The sequence below is a fragment of the Canis aureus genome, chromosome 10 (assembly GCF_053574225.1).
Source record: "Canis aureus isolate CA01 chromosome 10, VMU_Caureus_v.1.0, whole genome shotgun sequence".
Taxonomy (NCBI): domain Eukaryota; kingdom Metazoa; phylum Chordata; class Mammalia; order Carnivora; family Canidae; genus Canis; species Canis aureus.
This window is the reverse complement of record NC_135620.1, coordinates 6,722,256-6,741,276: the sequence shown is the minus strand read 5'-3', so window position 1 is coordinate 6,741,276 and position 19,021 is coordinate 6,722,256. Positions and strand designations below refer to the sequence as shown.

Sequence of the window (19,021 nt, the reverse complement as noted above, 5' to 3'; positions counted from 1 at the left end):
TACAAAGCAATAAAAAGGACTGTAACTATATAAATACTAGAAATGAGCTTAGAAATGTTGAATTTTTTTAATCAAGTCACAGAAGAATATAAATACTACGATTCTACTTTTTAAAAGTTTAAATATATGTGAAACTAAACAGTAAACTGTTTTTTTGAGGACAAAAATGTGGTAAAAAAATGAAAATGATTTTTAAAAATTCAAGATGGTGCTTATCTCTTAAGTACAAAGAGAACAGAATATGAGACATTCAGAAAGACTGGTAATTTTTTTTTTAAAGGAGATAGTGAACACACAGCAATTCAAGTATTAGTTCCTACACCTTGCAGATATTCAATACATACATTTATTTTGCATTTATTCAATATTTCATAAAAATATTCAAATGAGCAAAGCAGAGAGGAAGGAAGAAAAAAGCTGCCCTCTTCCTTTGTTAGGTTTGCTTGATCATCTCCATCTCCTCCTAGTCTTCATCTAGAGCTAAAAGGTGTCCCTTGGATTACCTTACTTCCTCTTGTGGCTTCAACCGTGTTATCTCCCTAATCGTTCATTCTCCTATATCCCTAGTGCTTAAAGGAAGCCTATCTTCTTTTCTGAGTTGGTGACAGATATTTCCAGCTTACAGACATCTCCAGTTATATTCCATAAGGTGATATTAAAACTTACATGTGAAAGACTAAAAATCAAAAACATCACATTTCTTCTAAAACTTGTTTTCTCTCCTTTTTAAATTCAAGTATAATTGAACAATCTTATATTAGTTTTAGGTATACAAAAAGTGATTTGACAATTCTATACATTGTTTAACACTCAGCACATTAAGTGTAGTCACCATCTGTCATCATTCAATATCATTACAATGATACTGACCATGTTCCATAGGCTGTACTTTCCATCTCTGTGATGTATTTATTCTATTAGTATGTACCTCTTAACAAAATCCATTTTCATTACTATATTTCTAATCTCAATTAATGGCATTACCATTTACCCCATCTCTTAAGCCAAAAATCTTGATGATTCCTTTTCTTTCACTTCCCATGTCTATTGGGTCACTAAGTCCTATTAATTCAACTGAAGAAACAACAGTAAACTTGGATTCAAAGATAATATCTCAACTCCGATTCCTATTCTAACCCAGAATAATTTAAGAACCACCTAAATACTCTGCCATCTGTTTTTCCACTCCAAATCATCCCACCCATGTCACTAGAATTACTTCCTAAATAACAGTATTTGTTACTTCCTTTCTTTTTTTTTCCAAGCTAAACTGAATCCATCTTTATTAAAGATACTTTTCATAAACAATCATGGTATTTCAGGCAGGGCAGACGATCGATCGTTAACAGTATACAACAACTTTCAAACTCCCTTCTTCAATGGACTACCAAAATCAGAAAGCCATTATAAAACCCAATGAAGTCTTCATGTGATACTCTGAACAGGGAAAGTTTAGAGTGAGGGTTGACAGTTCACATTTAGCATGTTGTTTAACAACTTTTCACAAGCTGACCCTGACTTTCAGGAAATGAAATGAAAATGGCAGAATTATCAATCTGAAGATCCACAAGCTAAAAAAAGGAACTCTTTTGAGGGACACCATCTCAGTGGTGACACTGTAAAGTCCAGATTGCCTGACATACTGGGAACCATTTCATGGGGTCAGGTTCCAACAGGTCTCTGGGTTTAAGGGAGTCAAGTCTATGTTGAAGGCAGAGAGGGAGAAGAGGACATAAAAAAATGAATTTTAGTTTTTCCACACCACCAAGGTGGCTCATGTGTGTCAACATCAAGGAATCCCTCCTTCTGGGAGCCAAGAGGAAGTTTCTCAAAACTAGAAGGGGAAGGTGTTTTTCCCTCTTGTTATCAATCTAGCTTCGGAGATATTCTATTAGTGATATATGCCCTTCCCCCAATACAACAATGAAGTGTTCTGTGTGCTAACAACATAGCTTAAAAAAAAAAAAGTAAAACAAAATTCTGCATTTTTATAAAACTTGATAAAAATAGTATTTCAAACTGTACAGTCATCAGAAGTACACAGTTATCAAAAATGCACACACTTCACTTGGCATCTACAGCACCTTCAGCTTTCTGTGCCTGGTCTGTTTTGGCATCTCCATTTTCTGCATATTTCCATCCTTGCCAGCATCAGCTTTCCCCTTTTTCCCCTTTGGGTACCTTCTCTCCCTTCTTTGCAGGGGCCTTTTTAGGCTTGGGCTCTGGCTTTGAAGGAGCAGGTTTAGCAGATAACCTTGCAGATCTTCTCTATGGCTCATCCTTCACCTTGGCTTTATCTCCTTTAGCATCCCCTTCAGCCTTTCTCTTGGGCGTGGTGGCGACAGCAGCGGGACGTAAGCGCTGGACGCGGGGATGCAGTGGCACGCGGGCTTTGGCCAGTCCAGGGGTCATTCTCGCCTCTTCTTCACACTGCTCCTGTTACTTCCTTTCTTAAAGCCCTCTAGTTTCCATCCGACCTAACATCCAAACTCCCTACCAGGCCATAAACAAAACTTTCCAAAACTGAATCCTGATCTACCTCTGGGCTTTCATCATCTATTTCTTTTCCCCTACACAATGTGCTTCAACTGCACTGAACTTCTTACCATGCACTCCCTTCTTATTTTCCTACTTTCTCACCCTATTCTCTAGCAATACTCTTTTAAGACTCAGATCAAAGATGATGGTTTCTGTCAAGTCTTTTCTTACTTTCCTAGGAAAAATGAGTTCCTTGATCCTCTGTGCTTCCTTGGTACTGTTTCTATTCATAACATATACTTTTGACAGTGTGCTCAAATTTCCTTTGTAAATATCTGAATTCTATCAGACTCCAACCCTCTCCAAATCTTCTTTAAATCTGAAATGCTGAACAGAGTGGCTGGCATAGAGTCATCAATATAAGTACACTGAATAAATGAATATTGAATGTAGAAGATGAGATCCATATCCATATATATTATCAAACATCTGGGTTACATGACACACTCGAAAAAAAGGGGACAATAAAGTTAAGGGGCTATGGTGTGGTAGTTAAAGCTATGAGCTCTGTCCTAATTAAGACAGTAGATTAAATGCACAAAAACATCTATTTTTTTTGTGGCCTTCTCAAACCCCAGCTAAGACAATATTAAGATTTTTTTCCTTTTTTTTTTTTTTTTTTTTTAGGGAACACGAGGATAAGGAAAATAAGAAAGACAGGGCAACAAAATTTAGTAAGTGCCTGAATGAGTGGTCAAGTATTAAGTAATCTCAGAAAACTTAATCCAAATTGGTGACAGGGAAACCCAAGAACTAACCCAATTTGTATCACAAAATAGCCAAAGGCTCAAGAATTACCGCTTTTAGGTACTTGTGGAAGAGAAGATGCAAAGAGTGTAAAATAAGGAGGACTGTTTCAGAGGTAGAAGGACCACTAAATTCCCTCTACCATCCCCAAGAAAAGTCTGTAAACATATTTCATGCAGTAGATAAAACAGAGGGTCTTTGGAGAGCATGGGGTACCATGGTGGGTAAAATAATGGCTCGCCAAAAATGACAGCATCCTATGAATATACCCTCTTACATGCCAAAGAGGACTTTACAGGTGTGATTCAAGTAATGACCTTGAGTTGGGAAGATTATTCCAGATTATTCCATTGGACCTAATCTCATCATGAGGCTTGGGCCTTTCCTGGGCTGCGGTCAGAGGAAGATGTGAGAAGAGTCAAAGAGATGCCATGCAATTGGTTATGATGATGGAGGAAGACGGCCAAGAGCCAAAGAATGTGGGCGGCCTCTGGGAGCTGGAAAAGGCGAAGAAATGAATTCTCTCATAAGAGCCTTCAGAAAGGGCTATAGTTTTGAGATGATACTTGATTTTAGCCCAGTAAATCCCATATCAGACTTGTAACTCACAGAACTGTATGATAACAAGCTTGTACTATTTTAAGCCACTAAGTTTGTGGTCTTTTGTCAGAGCACCAATAAAAAGCAAATACAGACACTGTACCAAAAACAGGGAGTTTAGGAAAATGTACACATGCCTGACGCTAGCCCTTTTTTCAATCGGTTCCCAGAATACCTAAGCCAGGCCTTCTTCACCTTCTAGGCAGGAGCCAAACTTCTCTAGGATCTCTACCTAGTCTAAAGATAATGACATTCAAAGTTCCAACAATGGCAGAATCTGTTATCTGTTCACCAGAAAGTAGTTCCTTTACTTCCCAAACACACAATTCAACAATATTTTTCATTCTTCCTTGAATTAACTAACATAGACCCACACAAACCTGTTCTGGCCAGTGGAATACCTCAAAGGCTACAACTGAAAGACAAATGTGCTTATCTCTTCACAACTCAACATTCTGTGAAACCATGTTGAAAGCCTGAAAACTGGCCACTATGAGTGTACTATCACCATGTAGTAAATGCTACAAATTATAGATTTTTCCCTCCCAGGTGAGATGGTTGTGAAAAATATACCATCCAAGCTTCACCCATAACAATTTCTGCACAATTTCCCATGTTAACTAGATGCAGAAATTCTTTTGATCCTTTCCTCAGGAACAACAAATGTCCACGAAGAAGTTTCTAGCTGATCAGGATCACCAAATTGGAATCTATGTGAAAAATAAACTTTTATTGTGGTAAGCCACTAAAATTTAGGGGATTGTTAACAGCAATTGTCATTTTTACACCAGCTAAACTGCCTAGCAATCAAGTACAGCTCATATAGGCAACCGGTGATCATCGATTCAGAGCTTCTAATTAGCTTTTAGAATACAACCCTTAGACAGGAGCAGTCAGTCAAGGATTACTGGACATCTGAAGACAGCTCTCACATAAAAACTAAAGACAAAATATGGAGTGAAAGTAACTCAGAGAAAACCAAGCATGGCAGAGAAACTGTAGAATATTTATCATTAATATCAGAGAAATAATAAAGAAATTGCAACCATGAAACAAGAAGAGCATACTATAAAATAACAACATGCAGAAATTTTCAAAGGAGCTCTTGAAAATTAAAAATTTAAGATTTTTTTTTTAATTCAGGGGAAAGACTGGAAAATAAAGTTGAGAAAAAAAATCAACCACACAATAGAGCCAAAGGGCAAAATGACAGAAAACAGAAGAAAAAGAATAAGAAAAACAGAACAGTCCAGAGGAAATGCTGCATAAAAAGAGATTAAAAAAGAAACTAGAAAACAGAATGATTTTTCAAGCAGAGAGAAAAAAAATTTCCAGAATAAAAGAGCTCATCAAGTACTCAGCACAACTGATAAAAACAGCCTCAGAGCTAGGATCTGAGACACTTTAGAAATTGCAGAAAAAACAAGTCTACATATTTTCTTGACAGTAAAAGTAGATCATACACAAAGAAAAAGTATTCAAAATTGCTTCAAGCTTTTTGATAGCAATACTGGAAACTAAAAGATAACGGAGAAATGCCTTCAATATTCTTTTTTTTTTTTAAGATTTTATTTATTTATTCATGAGAGATACAGAGAGAGAGGCAGAGACATAGGCAGAGAGAGAGAAGCAGGCTCCATGCAGGGAGCCTGACATGGGTCTTGATCCCAGGTCTCCAGGATCACACCCTGGGCCGAAGGCAGGCGCCAAACCACTGAGCCACCCAGGCATCCCTGCCTTCAGTATTCTGAGGAAAGGTTATTTCCAACCCAGAATTCTATAGACAGGCAGTGTAAAGTTATAATAAGACACTGAAGACAAGCAAGCTCTCAAAAAACCTATCTCCTTATACGGCTTTGCTCAGGAAATCACCGGAGGATGTGTTCTACCACAGTAAGGTAATAAACCATGCAAAAAAGCAATAGGAGATCCAACATAAAAACAGGCTAAAGATATTCCAAAGGTAACAGAGACATAAACCATCCAACAGGTCTAAATTGGGCCTACTCAAAAGATTTTAGAAGAGATGTCTTCAGGAACATGAAACTGATGGAAGCAGTATATGATTGAGACAACTGACAAAGACCTGAATTAGTGAGAAGTAAATAAAAAACTAGGTCAAAGAAAAAGGCGATTTTTTTTTTCCAAGGAAAATAAACTGTCAGGAGAGAAAAAACGAAGCAAAATTTACAACATGGTTCAGGTGAGAAAAGCATTTACATAGTAAATTAGCGAAACCAGATACTGCTCTAACCAGTATTATGAAATAACAATGAGAAGACTGAGAAGGATATAGATGTTGGGTGGGATAGGGTGGAGAGCTAAATAAGCATTTTCAATAGCATAAATCAATAGATTATGCCTGCAACTGAAAAAAATCAGGCAGCAAAATAAGCTCATTATTCAGAGACATGTAAATATTGAGTAATCAGCTAAAAAATACTTACCTGTGGGAAGGGGGAAATGAAAGAATTTTTTCATAATAAGTCTTACAGAAGAACTATTAGATTCTTTTAACCTATGTGCTTGTATAACTTTGTTAAACAAAGGAAAAATAAAGAAGGAAAGGAAGAGAGTATGAAACCTGCAACTGACTATATCAGTCTATTCCTGCATACGTTCTTTATTAAAACTGTGCGACTTTGAACAAGTTGCTTAACCTGAATAACAGTTGAATAACATAACATTTACAGCATAAATAACAATACCTACCTCATACAGTTGTTGGGAGGACTGAGTTAAAATACATAAAACTATTAAAAAATAATACATGCCAGATAATAAGCACAGATTAACAAGGACTTATTTAAAATATCTGTCTCTGGGACTGTCTGTAAAATAAGCTCTAGAGTTCTAATGATAGGTGTAAAGATCTAATAGGAGTTTTCTCCTAAGGAAAGTTATCTTTTTGTACGACGTTATTGTTTATAAACAAGTTACAGATTATGAAAGCTAAACTTTGTTTTATTATTCTATCAGTGAAAATAATTTCTCGTATAAACTTCAAAACTACCATTTGTAATCATCTTTCTTAAAATGTCAGCAATACTCATCTAAGAAAATCAATATTGAAAAGAATGCCTTAAAATTGTAATCAAACATCCAAAGTCTAAGATTAAACAAATCAAGTCTCTGCTGACATAAGACAATTTCCCTTTTTCTAACAATCAATTTAACTCATTAGCTTTCATAAAGAAGCCTGGAGCTTGCTTCAGGCTGATCAGACTTCCTAACACTGTAGCTCCATCATAGAAGTCAACAGATAATATTTCAATCTAAAGACAACTATAGTTACATAAAGGCAACAATTTTTATTATTTTAAATACTTCTCTTAATGCATTAATGAAAATTAATTTTTGAATATTCAGTAACCCACTAACAAAACTTTCTTTACCTATGTTCCTTTCCTGTTCTTATGTATATGTTATAAACTTTAAAACCAAAATGTCCCTCTAATCAAATAGTAAATATGTCATTTTCTTCCTCCTTCCTTCCCTTCCACATACACTCAGAGAATTTTTTTTTTTTTAAGATTTATTTATTCATGAGAGACAGAGAGAGAGAGAGAGGCAGATACACAGGCAGAGGGAGAAGCAGGCTCCTTACAGGAGCCAGATGTGGGACTCAATCCCAGATCCTGGAATCACAACTGGAGCCCAAGGCAGCCAACCAACCGCTGAGCCACCCAGGCGTCCCCAGAGAATTTTTTTCTTACAAGGCATTCAGTGACTCTGCTAGATGCTAGAATATCAAGTATTACCAAGATGAAAGAGAAAGAGACTTTTTTCTCAGAGAGCTTAAAACAGGAAATAAAATGAATATAATCATTTAAAACTTTTATTTAGTGCTCTGTATCTTGCTTTTTAATATTTCCAAAGAGAAACAGATGTCTTTATAATAAAAGAGAATAATTCCTGACATAAGAATGATACAAATAATATACTATAAGAGATAAAGGGGAACACTGATTTTCAATAGCAAGATCATCTTCAAAGAGAGATATCCAGAAAGTGACTTATACAATAAGCAGAATTTAGAAATTCAGAGAATAGAGAATGTGAAGTTGCATAGCATTCAAAGCAGAAAAAAACAAAATGAACAACAAAAAATCCCTAACAAAACCATGGGATCAGGAGAGCAAGGTGCATATATATATATAAGAAATAATTAGTTCACTTTCATTAAAAGTAAGAGAGGTATGAAGACTAAGCCTCAGAGCACCCCAACATTTAGAAATCATGAAAAAGAAAAGGTCCCAGCAAAAAAAGTTCAGTGAGTCTGTTTTTATTCCCAGATTCCCAAGAAGGAAGTCTGACTAGAGACTTGGTGTTACCTGAGTAGGCCTCATTTTAGCCTGAGTGCATAAAGAAAAAGCAAAGAGAATGGATCTACCCTTATATCCCAAATTTAAGGGTACAGTATTAGTACTTGGCCCAGATCCTTCATTAAATTTCTTTAGAGAAAACCCCTCTAGTATCTTCCCTCACAATGTATAAAAATGTATTAAAGCTGCTTAGCACAACAAAGCAAGTGCTCAATAAATGGTAGCTATTATTAACACTCTAAAACTAGCATCCACTATACTAAGATATTGCCCAGTTTCAGTGGCAGAAGCCCAATATTTTCTTTTTACTTAAATAACATACAGCTGAGAAGTGACAGACTGAGTTTAAAATATTTAAAGAGAGAGTCTGAACCATGGTGGCAGCTGAAAGGTCTGAGAACTCAAGAACAAGGTAAAATTGGGGGCATGGGGGTTGGAGTAAGAGACCAAGACAATGCAATGAGTAAAGAACAGCTGTCTTTTCCACAAACGGTGCTGGAAAAATTAGATAGCCACATGCAAAAGGATGAAGTTAGATCCCTATCTTAGGTCATATATAAAACTAACTCAAAATGGATCATAGACCTAAATGTAAGAACTCCCTGCTCAGGGGTAGTCTGCTTCTCCCTCTCCTTCTGCCCTTCCCCCTGCTCAGGCTTGTGCCCCCTCCCTCGCTCCCTCTAATAAATAAATCTTAAAAAAAAAAAAAAAAGAAAAGAAAAGAAAAGAAAGAAATTGTCCTAAATTTAGATTAACAGTGAGTCATATGCACAAATGTGAATACAATAAATTGTATTGAACTGTACACTTTTTTTTAAAAAAAAAAAAGAGTTTATTTATTCGTAAGAGACACAGAGACAGAAACATAGGCAGAGGGAGAAGCAGGCTCCCTACAGGGAGCTTGATGTGGGACTCAATCCCAGGACCCCAGGATCACACCTTGAGTAAAAGGCAGATAGATGTCTGCTCAACTGCTGAGCCACCCAGGCATCCTGAACTGTACACTTTTTTTTTTAATCTATATTATTTTATTTATTTATTATTTTTTTAATAATAAATTTATTTTTTATTGGTGTTCAATTTGCCAACATACAGAATAACACCCAGTACACTTTCAATGGGTAAATTTTATAGCATGTGAATTAAATCTTTTAAAGATTAGGTCATTCTTAAAAAAAAAAAATAGCTGGGGCAAGTTTTAGAACTTTCTCCTAAAAACGTCTCCTTATGAAACTGTTCTCTGGAAGAATTTTGGAGGACTTTGTATTCTGTAGTAAGTAAGAAGTTCATTTCAAAACAAAGCCTACAAAGAGATAATTTATTCTGCAGAAACATAAAAAATATCTGACAACAATCTCTGGAATATTCTACAGTTCCTTAGTTACATAATCTTCCAACCAACAGTACAAAGTAACAAGTAGTAGTAATAATAAAAGTAATTGTAATTATCAATTTTGTTATTAGCCTGTATTATCTGCCAGTATTTTCTTATTATTTAATCTTTATCAAAAAGAAACCTTATCCAAAATAAAAGTCCACAGTAGTAGGCTAGCTAGATAAATTATGATACATTAAACAATGAACTATTATGCAGTCATTACAAATTACTTTCTGGATATGACACCAAAAGAACAGGAGACACCCCCTCCCCAACAAAAGATAAACTGGACCTTACCAAAATAAAAACTCTTGTGCATCAAAGGATGTTGTTATCCTTTGAAAAAAGATGCCATTGCTTAGGTGAAAAGGTAGCCCATGGGTTGGGAGAAAATGTTTGTAAATCCTGTATCTGGTAAGGGACAGCTATCTAGAATATATAAAGGACTCCTAGAACTCATCATCAGCAACAACAATAACAACAAAGGGTTGAAAAATGGACAAAGGACTTAATATACATTCTCTCAAAGATATATAGTCAGTAAGCACATGAAAAGATTCTCAACATCAGGATACCTGAGTGGCTCAGCGGTTGAGTGTTTGCCTTCGGCTTGGGGCATGATCCCAGGATCCGGGATCAAGTCCCACATCAGGATCTGGGCAGGGAGTCTGCCCCTCTCTCTCTGTCTCTTATGAATAAATAAATAAATCTTAAAAAAAAAAAAGATTCTCAACATCAATGTCATTACACAAATGTAAAACAAAATCACAATGAGATAGTACTTCACAGCCATTTGGAAAGCCAGGATGAAAAAAAAAAAAACTGAAAATAACAAGTATCAGCAGGATGCAGAAAAATAAGAACCCTTGTGCATTGCTGGAGGGAATGTAAAATGGTGCAGCTACCATGGAAAACAGTACAGCAAATTCTAAAACAAATTGAATACAGAATTATCATATGATCCAGCAATTCCACTTCTGGGTGGAAAAAGAAGTAAAGCAGGGACTCAAACAGATATTTGTACACTCATGTTCCCAAATATATCTAACGACCCATTTTCATAGCAGGATTATTCACAACAGCCAAAAAGTTAAAGCAATCCAAGTAAATAACATGTAGTGTAAACATACATATAATGGATTATCCACTCTTAAAAAAGAAATTATGACACATGCTACATCAGTGAACCTTGAAGACATCATACTAAGTGAAATAAGCCAGTCACAAAAGGACAAATAGATTATGATTCCTCTTTTATGATGGTCATAGAGCAGTCAAACTGAGTCAAAAAATAGAATGGTGGTTGCTAGTGCCTGGGAGAAGGGGAGAATGAGGAGTCAGTGTTTAATGTGTAAAAGTTTCAATTTCTAAAGACAAAGGAGTTCTCCAGATAGGGATAGTGGTGTTGGTTGCACAACAATGTGAATATACATAATGCCACAGAACTGTATGCTGAAAATGCTAAATATTATGTATATTTTTCCATCTTAAAAAACTTGGAACCATCACACTAAGATATTAATGACAGGAAGCAGCAGAATATATTTGTTGTGGGATGACTGGCAATCTTCCCCATTTAATTAGATAGATAGCACACAAATCAAAACAATTCAGTGGGTCCTGCACATTGAAAAAGAGCCCTTTCCTCCTGCTAACACAGAACAATGACTGACAGCCAGAGATTCTTGAATTACACCAGCCTTCAAACAAGGCAGGAAAGATGTAAATGCTTTTCAGCGCAATAATAGAGGTGGTCTACTGGGCTTCACATCAACTGTGCTCATCTATAATTAAGGTTGTGAGATGTCTGAGAAAAATAAATGCTTTTCTTCATGAGTTCACAAGTGACTTAGGAAATGGAAACAGCTTGATCACAGGTCTCATTAGTATAGAGGCTGCACAGAACTGGGGCAGTCACTTTTACCTTCATTTGTTGAGCTAGCATTCCCACCTCTCTGGAGCTTAAGGATTAGCTGGGGTAGAGAAGAAAATAAGCAGAAGAAAGCATCACTGCCTATCTTGTAGAGGTCAGAGGCATTGCTCAATTGTGCAAACTACAAGTAGGATTCAAGGCAAAAAATACCTCTTCTCATCGAGAGCATGTTGGGGATGATGTCATCAGCCTGAGAGAGGTGAAAAAGGAGCTGTATAATTGGGCATGCAGGCATGATATGGCCGTGTTCTCTCCAGCCTCATCTCTTGCCCCCTCTTCCTTGTGATCACTCAGCAGGACTTCTTGCTATTCCTCAACACCAACTGTGGTCCCATTTGAGGGATCTCGCATCATTTTCTGCCTGAAATATTCTTTCCTCAGCTGTTCTCATACACTCCCTGACCTCATCTCATTCTCTTCTCAAATGTCATGTCCTGAAACAGGAGTTTCTCCCCCATCACTCTAACTCCTTTCACTGTTTCATTTTTCTTTCGACGATCACAATTTTACACAATTTGTTTATTGTCTATTTCCTATCACTAGCATGTGAAACTCTTAATGCAAGGATGATATCTTAGTCATTACACCATTACCTGTGCTTAGAAAAGGGCCACACGAACAGCAAATATTTGTGGAAGAAATATGAGCTTGGCAAGAGAGAGGAGAGTACAATGGACAGGTCAAGGAGTATCCAAGACCACTTCCTGTCAAAGCCTTGTCTAGAAGTGCCTCCCCTTGAAGTCTTAAGAACTTAACTAGGATGGTGGTCTTTACTTCCTCTACTCTGTAATATCCTTCTGAGATTTGCCTGATCTTCTGGTAGAAAAATTTGTTTATCCCCACTTCAGTTCAAAGGATTTGGTAAAGGGAAGACTGATAAGGCAGAATGGGCAAGGAAAGAACAAGTGTAATTTATCCCAATATGAGAGTTTTATGTGACAAGAGGCTGGAAGAAGACTGGCTCCCCTAGGTGGACTACAACTCAAAATCATGGCTTAGCAGCAACAGAGAAGAAATCCACAACTCACAAGTACAAAGACAACTCCAAGTGATAAAGAAAGAATTTCCCTTCAGGATGAGAAAACAGAAGGGCCTCCATACACTCAGGTATATATATAACTTCAATTTTGTAAAAAGAAAGACATACACAGAGGAAAAAAATGAATGCAAATTACGGAAATGCTATTTACATTAATTTACTTTTAAACACTTTAACAATAGCCAGACATTAACATATTTGGTCATCTTAAAGCCATAAATGTTCTTTAAATCTACCAACATTTTCAATGTATTCATTTTATGTTATTAATGTCTTAAAAATGTATATTCTGCACTGGGACATTATAGGAAGAAATACAATAAAGGTTAATAGTTAACTATGTATGGTGAAATAAAGATGACCTTAGTGAACTCAATACTTAAATGTTTTCCACAGAATCACAAAAAAAGGAAATGTATTTAAAAATTGAAATAAATAATTTAACAGTCAACAACTTTACTAAAGAAACACAATACAGCCACTTTATACAAAGCCTTCTGTTTCTTTGAAAGGCATAGGAATGACTTCTAATATTGTCATTTTATAAGCTTTCCACAAAAACTGAATGTCACTGTAACTCTGAACATTTTATTTCCTGGTTTAGAATTTTCAACAGGTTTAATATCAATTTTTTAAAAAGCAAGACTTTAAGGACACTTCCTACAAAAATCATGACTATATTAGAATTTAAATTTTTCAATGATCCTTTAACATAAGGAATTTATCTTGAGCTAAGATCTTTTGTGGTACATGCACAGAATCACATATTAACAATATGTGTTTCCTGATACTGACAACCTTAGAAGCAACGTAAAACTATGGAAGAAAAAATAGTATCTATTCAAAAGAAATAATATGCATTACTCAAGAGGGGATAGTGACACTTGTTTGCCTACTCAACATACATTCCTCTATTACACCTTTCCAACAGAACAGTAAATTCATTCATGTTTCCACCCTCAGCTCCAAAGGTGGATTCTGATTAGTATTAGCAGTTATTTATCTTGTGTAGAACTAACTATACTGAAGGGGAAGACATACTCCAGGATTGCAGGAACAGATCACAAGCTACTTAGAGACTGAATTGGTTATCACCAATTTCATGAGGAAACCAGCCTCTAGATATCAACTTTGTGAAGAAGACAGAGAAAGAGACAGAAAATGGATGTGATGAGGTCATTAATTTGCTGAATCAAATAATTTTGGAATTAATATTCTGCACTTCCTACTATGTATCCTAATAAGGTTCTTTTCAAGCAGATTTAAGTCAGGCTACACAAAACCCTATTTACGTAGTCAAAAGCATCCTAATTAATATGGAAAGAAATCAAATCGTTTGGAATTCTCTTAACAAAACAGCTCAAATGGTGTATGTTGCAATGTGTTAACACCTTAATCCTTAGAACTGTTGATAATTATTTTCTGATCATATAAAGAAGCTGAACTATCCCATCTGCCAAGAGTCACTAAGATAAGATGTTAGTAAACATGGATACACTGTTCTTAAAATTTTTTAAAGGAAAAAAAAGTATACATACTTATATTTTTTACTTTTTATGTCAACAAATTCAAAAAAGGAAAGAACAATCTTAAGTTCCTTCTAGGGTGTGCATTTAGTTGACAAGAATAATCAGATTTAGCTTATAAGAAAATTGAGGCAACCCACATATATAACAGTTTGGTAACTCATGTATGAACAGTGCATATTACACATATACAATCTTTTGTATCTATGGAAACAACTACAACTAATTCATATAAAAGAAAAACATGTTCACTTTATTTAAAGTGGCATGTCATGGTTTATTAATAACACAGGAATCAAAACTCAAATTGTTTGATGGCTATGTAAAAAACATATCTGGCTTATGAACTATATGTCTCATTAGTCATTTATAGTAATAGAGAAGTATTGCCAGGCAAATATTAAAAGACTAAAGTTTACTGTGGCCAAGTTGCTGGGGCTAACCATCAACTAAAGAAACAATTAAACCAGGGAAAACAACTGAACTTCTGCAGTCATAGCTCAAGAAAAGAGAGGGCAAAAACACAAGAGGTGATGACATTCTGAGTCCATCCTTGAATTCTCAGTATCTGACTCTAGCAGAATGAACCAAAAATTTCAGTTTAGCAAAATAGATGTGTGACTTCATATATATCAAATCTCACAGCAGCTGGGAGGCACAATCAAATGTAAAAAATCTAAAAATCTATTACAGTGGGAAACAGAACTCTGCACTATTAAAGGGTAAAGATGAACATATAAATTGTTCTATCAAGAGGAAGGATAAGGGCACCTGGCTGGCTCAGTCGGAAGATCATCTAAGAAAGACTCTTGATCTCAGGGTTTTGAGTTCAAGCCCCATATTGGGTATAGAGATTAATAAAAAATAAATAAACCTTTCTTTTATTTTTTTTTTAAAAAGGAAGGATAGATGAGGAATAGGAATCCAATGCAATAAAGGAAACTGGTTGGCAAATGGTTCAATAGTTTTCAAACTGCTCAGTGCTAAACCATTATTGCTGGACTCAAATCTCAGGACCTTATCAGGACCATACCACTAGGTGCTCTTAATAAGTTTCAATCAAAACTGTCAATCTTGTTGAATATATACTTCTTAGGAGCTTCAACTTAAAACAGAAACAGCTGAAGTAATAGCTATTCCAACATTGCTTTTATCCTGAAGGCATGAATTTTTAAACCTCCAGTTAATGAAGGATAAGATTTGGTGGAAAGGTGGAAGGAGCCTTAGGAAGTCACTTCTAATCCAAACTGCCTATTAAGCTAGGAGAATCTAATGACTACATTAAGCAAGGATTTTCGAGAGCTTTCTATATTCAAAATTTAATGTTGATTGCTAGGGGTGACATAAATATATCTAAAATCCAATACCTTCTCTCAAGGAATCTATAGGATGCCCCAAGGAATTTTAGGCTGTGAAGCCAAACACTGTACCATAATAAAGATAAAAATAAAATCCTAAGAACCAAGAGGAGTCATCCAGCAGAGACAAAAAGCTTCAGGAAATGTTTAAGTGATGTTTGAGTTAAATGTGGAACAAGAGGTCAAATCTGGACATTTGGCAATGGAAGGGAAGGACATTCCAGGCAATGAGAACAGACTAACTCTGAAGCCCTATACAAACAGACCTCATTTCCAAGTACTCTTTCCTTACATAGTCTGCTTTGGCCATGCCAGTTTTCTTGGTGTTCTTCAAATGGGGCATTCCATCCTCAGAGCCTTTACATCTGCTGCTCCCTCTGCCTGGAATGATCTACCCTCAAGGCTGGCTTTCTTACCTACTTCAAGTCTTTGCTCAAATGTCACCTTCTCAGTGAGAATTTACATGACCGTTCTATTTTAAAGTGTCATCCTCACACTCCCTTATCACCCTACACTGCTTTATTTTTTTCCACAGCACTTACTAGTCTCTGACATGTTATATATTCTACTTATTAGCTTTGTCCATCTCCCTCCAGAAGAGAAGTTATGTTTGTTCATTTCCACTGACTGGACATGATAGGCATGAAATGAATATATGCTGACAAACTAACTGGCTGATGGAATAAAGGAATGGAAAAGAATTCTGCCCTCAAATAGGTTATGTATGACCTAGCAGAAGTAAATATGTTACATTACTCTTGAATAATGAAAATATATGGTTGGCAAAACCCAACTTGATAAAAAGACTAATGCAGAGAAACAGTTTCTGGCATCCTCACTCCTGTATACTCAGTGAACACTAGGTTATTTTTTTTTTTTTTTACACCTCTTAGGTCCTTGCCCCTGATAACACTGTCATTGATGCAATTGCCGCTGCTGCCAGAACTGCCTTTTCCCACAGTAACCTTCACTGCTGCCTCTAAGTAAGGGTAAAAGGTACTTCTATTCCTGGGGCGCCTGGGTGGCTTAGTCGATTAAGTAGCTGCTTTTGAGTCAGGTCATGACCCCAGGGTCCTGGGACACAGCCCCACAATGGGTTCCCTGCTCAGCAGGGAGTCTGCTTCTCCCTCTTCCCACCCTTCCTCTTGTGCTCTCTGCTCTTTCTCAAATAAATAAAATCTTAAGAAAAAAAATACATTTTTCTGTCAATGCTTAAATTCCACACTGCATGAGTGGTTACACTGATATTATGAACTAGCCAGGAAACTTACTGTTTTGAATACTGATTATTAAGTGAATATATGAGGGGCACCTGGGTGGCTCAAATGTCTGCCTTTGGCTCAGGTCATGATTCCAGGGTCCTGGGATCTGGCTCCCTGGTTAGTGGGGATCCTACTTCTCCATCTCCTCCCAGTTTGTGCTCTCTCTCGCTATATCTGTCACTATCTCAGTGTCTAATAAAATAAAATATTCTTTAAAAATGTAGATATAAAAAAACACATCTTTGATTTCTGTTTCAGTGTCACAAAATACCTTTTCTTTACCACAAATGGATGACAAGGCAACGAATAAGAAAAAGATTCCTTCAATAATGACCACTACAGTACTTTAGGCAAATGGGTAAGATTGTATAGTGAAGGGCTTTTTTTTTTTTTCCCCACTCAGAAGGATCAAATACGATTTTATTCTGGGTTAAAAAAATGATACCAAATTTGTAAACAAGAGCATTAGTATTTGATTCATACTATACTAAAACCAAACAGGAACAGACGAAAATATCTTTATCACCAGCAGAAGCAAAGCTACTTAAGGAAATGAAGAATAAGCTCAAGGTTTCATACTTCAACTAACACCTCCACAGACTGCATTATCGTTTTAAGTGAAGTGACATTTTCACATTTAATTTTTTAAGGGCAGGCATCACTTCCATCTGGGCTCTATCCACAAGAAGTGCTAGCGTTGGCACAATTTCAGTATTTAATTGAATGTTCATTTCTGACTGTAAGCAAAATGCCCCAATTCCAGCCAAGAGTTCTATCTCTACATGAATCCTTATAGTGACAGCTCCACGTTTTACCTAGCGGTGAATTTTGCCCTCAGATAGGCACCTATGTCTGTAACCCTCGCTCAGTCATTAACAAATTACTTATCTTAGGGTATCTGAGTGGTTCAGTGGTTGAGCCTCCACCTTTGGCTCTGGTGGTTATCCCTGGGTCCTGGGACTGAGGTCCGCATCAGGCTCCCCTAGGGAGCCTGCTCCTCTCTCTGCCTATGTCTCTGCCTCTCTCTCTCTCTCTCTCTCTCTCTCTGTGTGCCTCTCATGAATAAATAAATAAAATCTTTTAAAAAAAAAAAGATCACGCAAAGTAAAAGCAATGTGTCAATATCATCAATTCATTTTCTCACTTTCTTCAACCCTCTTCTATGAGAGAGAAGGGTACCTGGGTGGCTCAGTGGTTGAGCATCTGCCTTTGGCTCAGGCCTTGAGGAGCCTGCTTCTCCCTCTGCCTCTCTCATGAATAAATAAATAAAATCTTTTTTTAAAAACTACCCATCTTTGCCCCCCCCCTTAACACCTGCATTTTTTCAGCACTACTTCCACTCCACGGAGTGTCTTTCTAAGTAAAAGAAAAGCTACACACGAGACCCAATTCCCTTAGGTAGAGAACTGCCAAACCAGCAGCTGCCATCGTTAACTTTCAGGTGGAGAGAGTCACAGCTGTCATGGGCCAAACGTCGCCAGTTATTGCAGGGCTCCCTTTGCAGCCACCAGGGGAAAAGCCCGAGAAAAAGGTGAGGTCCTCACTTATCTTTTCTTTCTCTACTAAGGAGACACCTGAAAGTCACACCGGGCGGCCGAGGGCCCAACGGCAGTACCCAGGAGAGAGCGTACGGAGGAAGCCCAAGTTCCTGCGCGACGAGCGGATTACCGGGAAAAACAGAAGCCCATCTGTCCACGGGGGAGGGACACCCGTCGGCCCGGAGCGGCTGCGAGTCGGGGAGGTGGGGCTGCGAGCCGCGGGCGGCGCAAGGCCGGGGCGCCCGGGGGGCTCGCGAGGGCAGGTGGGCTGCGGCCGCCCGCCGCCGGGGCCCCCGCCCCGGGAAGTCCCCCGGAGCCTCGCCCGCGCCAGCCGGGAAGCCGCCCAGCCCACAGACAGGCGGAGGAGCCGCCCGGGCAGAGCCACGTCGGAGGACGGAGCGGGAGGCTGACAGCCCGGGAGCGCGAAGGGCCGCGGCGCGCCTCAGGGGGTCGCCCTGAGGGCGCTGCCAGCCTGCCAGCGACTCCCCTCACGCGGATCGGCGGCGGCGGCGGCCAGGCGGCCAGGCGGCCAGGCGGCCAGGCGGCGGGATACTCACGTAGGGCTGGTAGAACTTGGAGAGCCGCGGCTTCCCGTGGTTGTTGAAGATGAGGATCGCCTTGATCATGGCTGAGCCGGGCGGACCGGGTGGGCGCTGGGGGCCGGGGCGGGGGCGGGCGCGCGAGCCTCGCCTCGGGATCTCGCCGGCGATCCTTCCCCACCCGCCCCCTCCCGCACGCGCGCGCGCGCGCTCCCGCGTCGCGGGGCGGGGCCGGGGC

At 38.2% G+C, this 19,021-nt stretch overlaps 1 protein-coding gene and 1 pseudogene across 7 annotated transcripts in view; both read right to left on the bottom strand.

Moving 5' to 3' along the window:
- AP3S1 (adaptor related protein complex 3 subunit sigma 1) overlaps positions 1–18,992 on the bottom strand; it is a 68,198-nt gene extending 49,206 nt beyond the window's left edge. For 2 of the 7 annotated variants that reach the window (XR_013387428.1, XM_077911275.1), the window contains exon 1: positions 18,802–18,987. Coding sequence is in view for 6 of the 7 variants with exons in the window: in XM_077911275.1 (XP_077767401.1) it covers positions 18,802–18,870 (69 nt within the window). In the remaining variant the exon portion in view is untranslated. Of the gene's footprint in view, positions 1–18,801 lie in introns of all 7 variants that reach the window. The other 5 variants (XM_077911276.1, XM_077911273.1, XM_077911271.1 and 2 more) reach the window with 3 other exon arrangements.
- LOC144321573 (non-histone chromosomal protein HMG-17 pseudogene) lies at positions 1,331–3,772 on the bottom strand (annotated as a pseudogene).
- Positions 18,993–19,021: the final 29 nt, after the last annotated feature.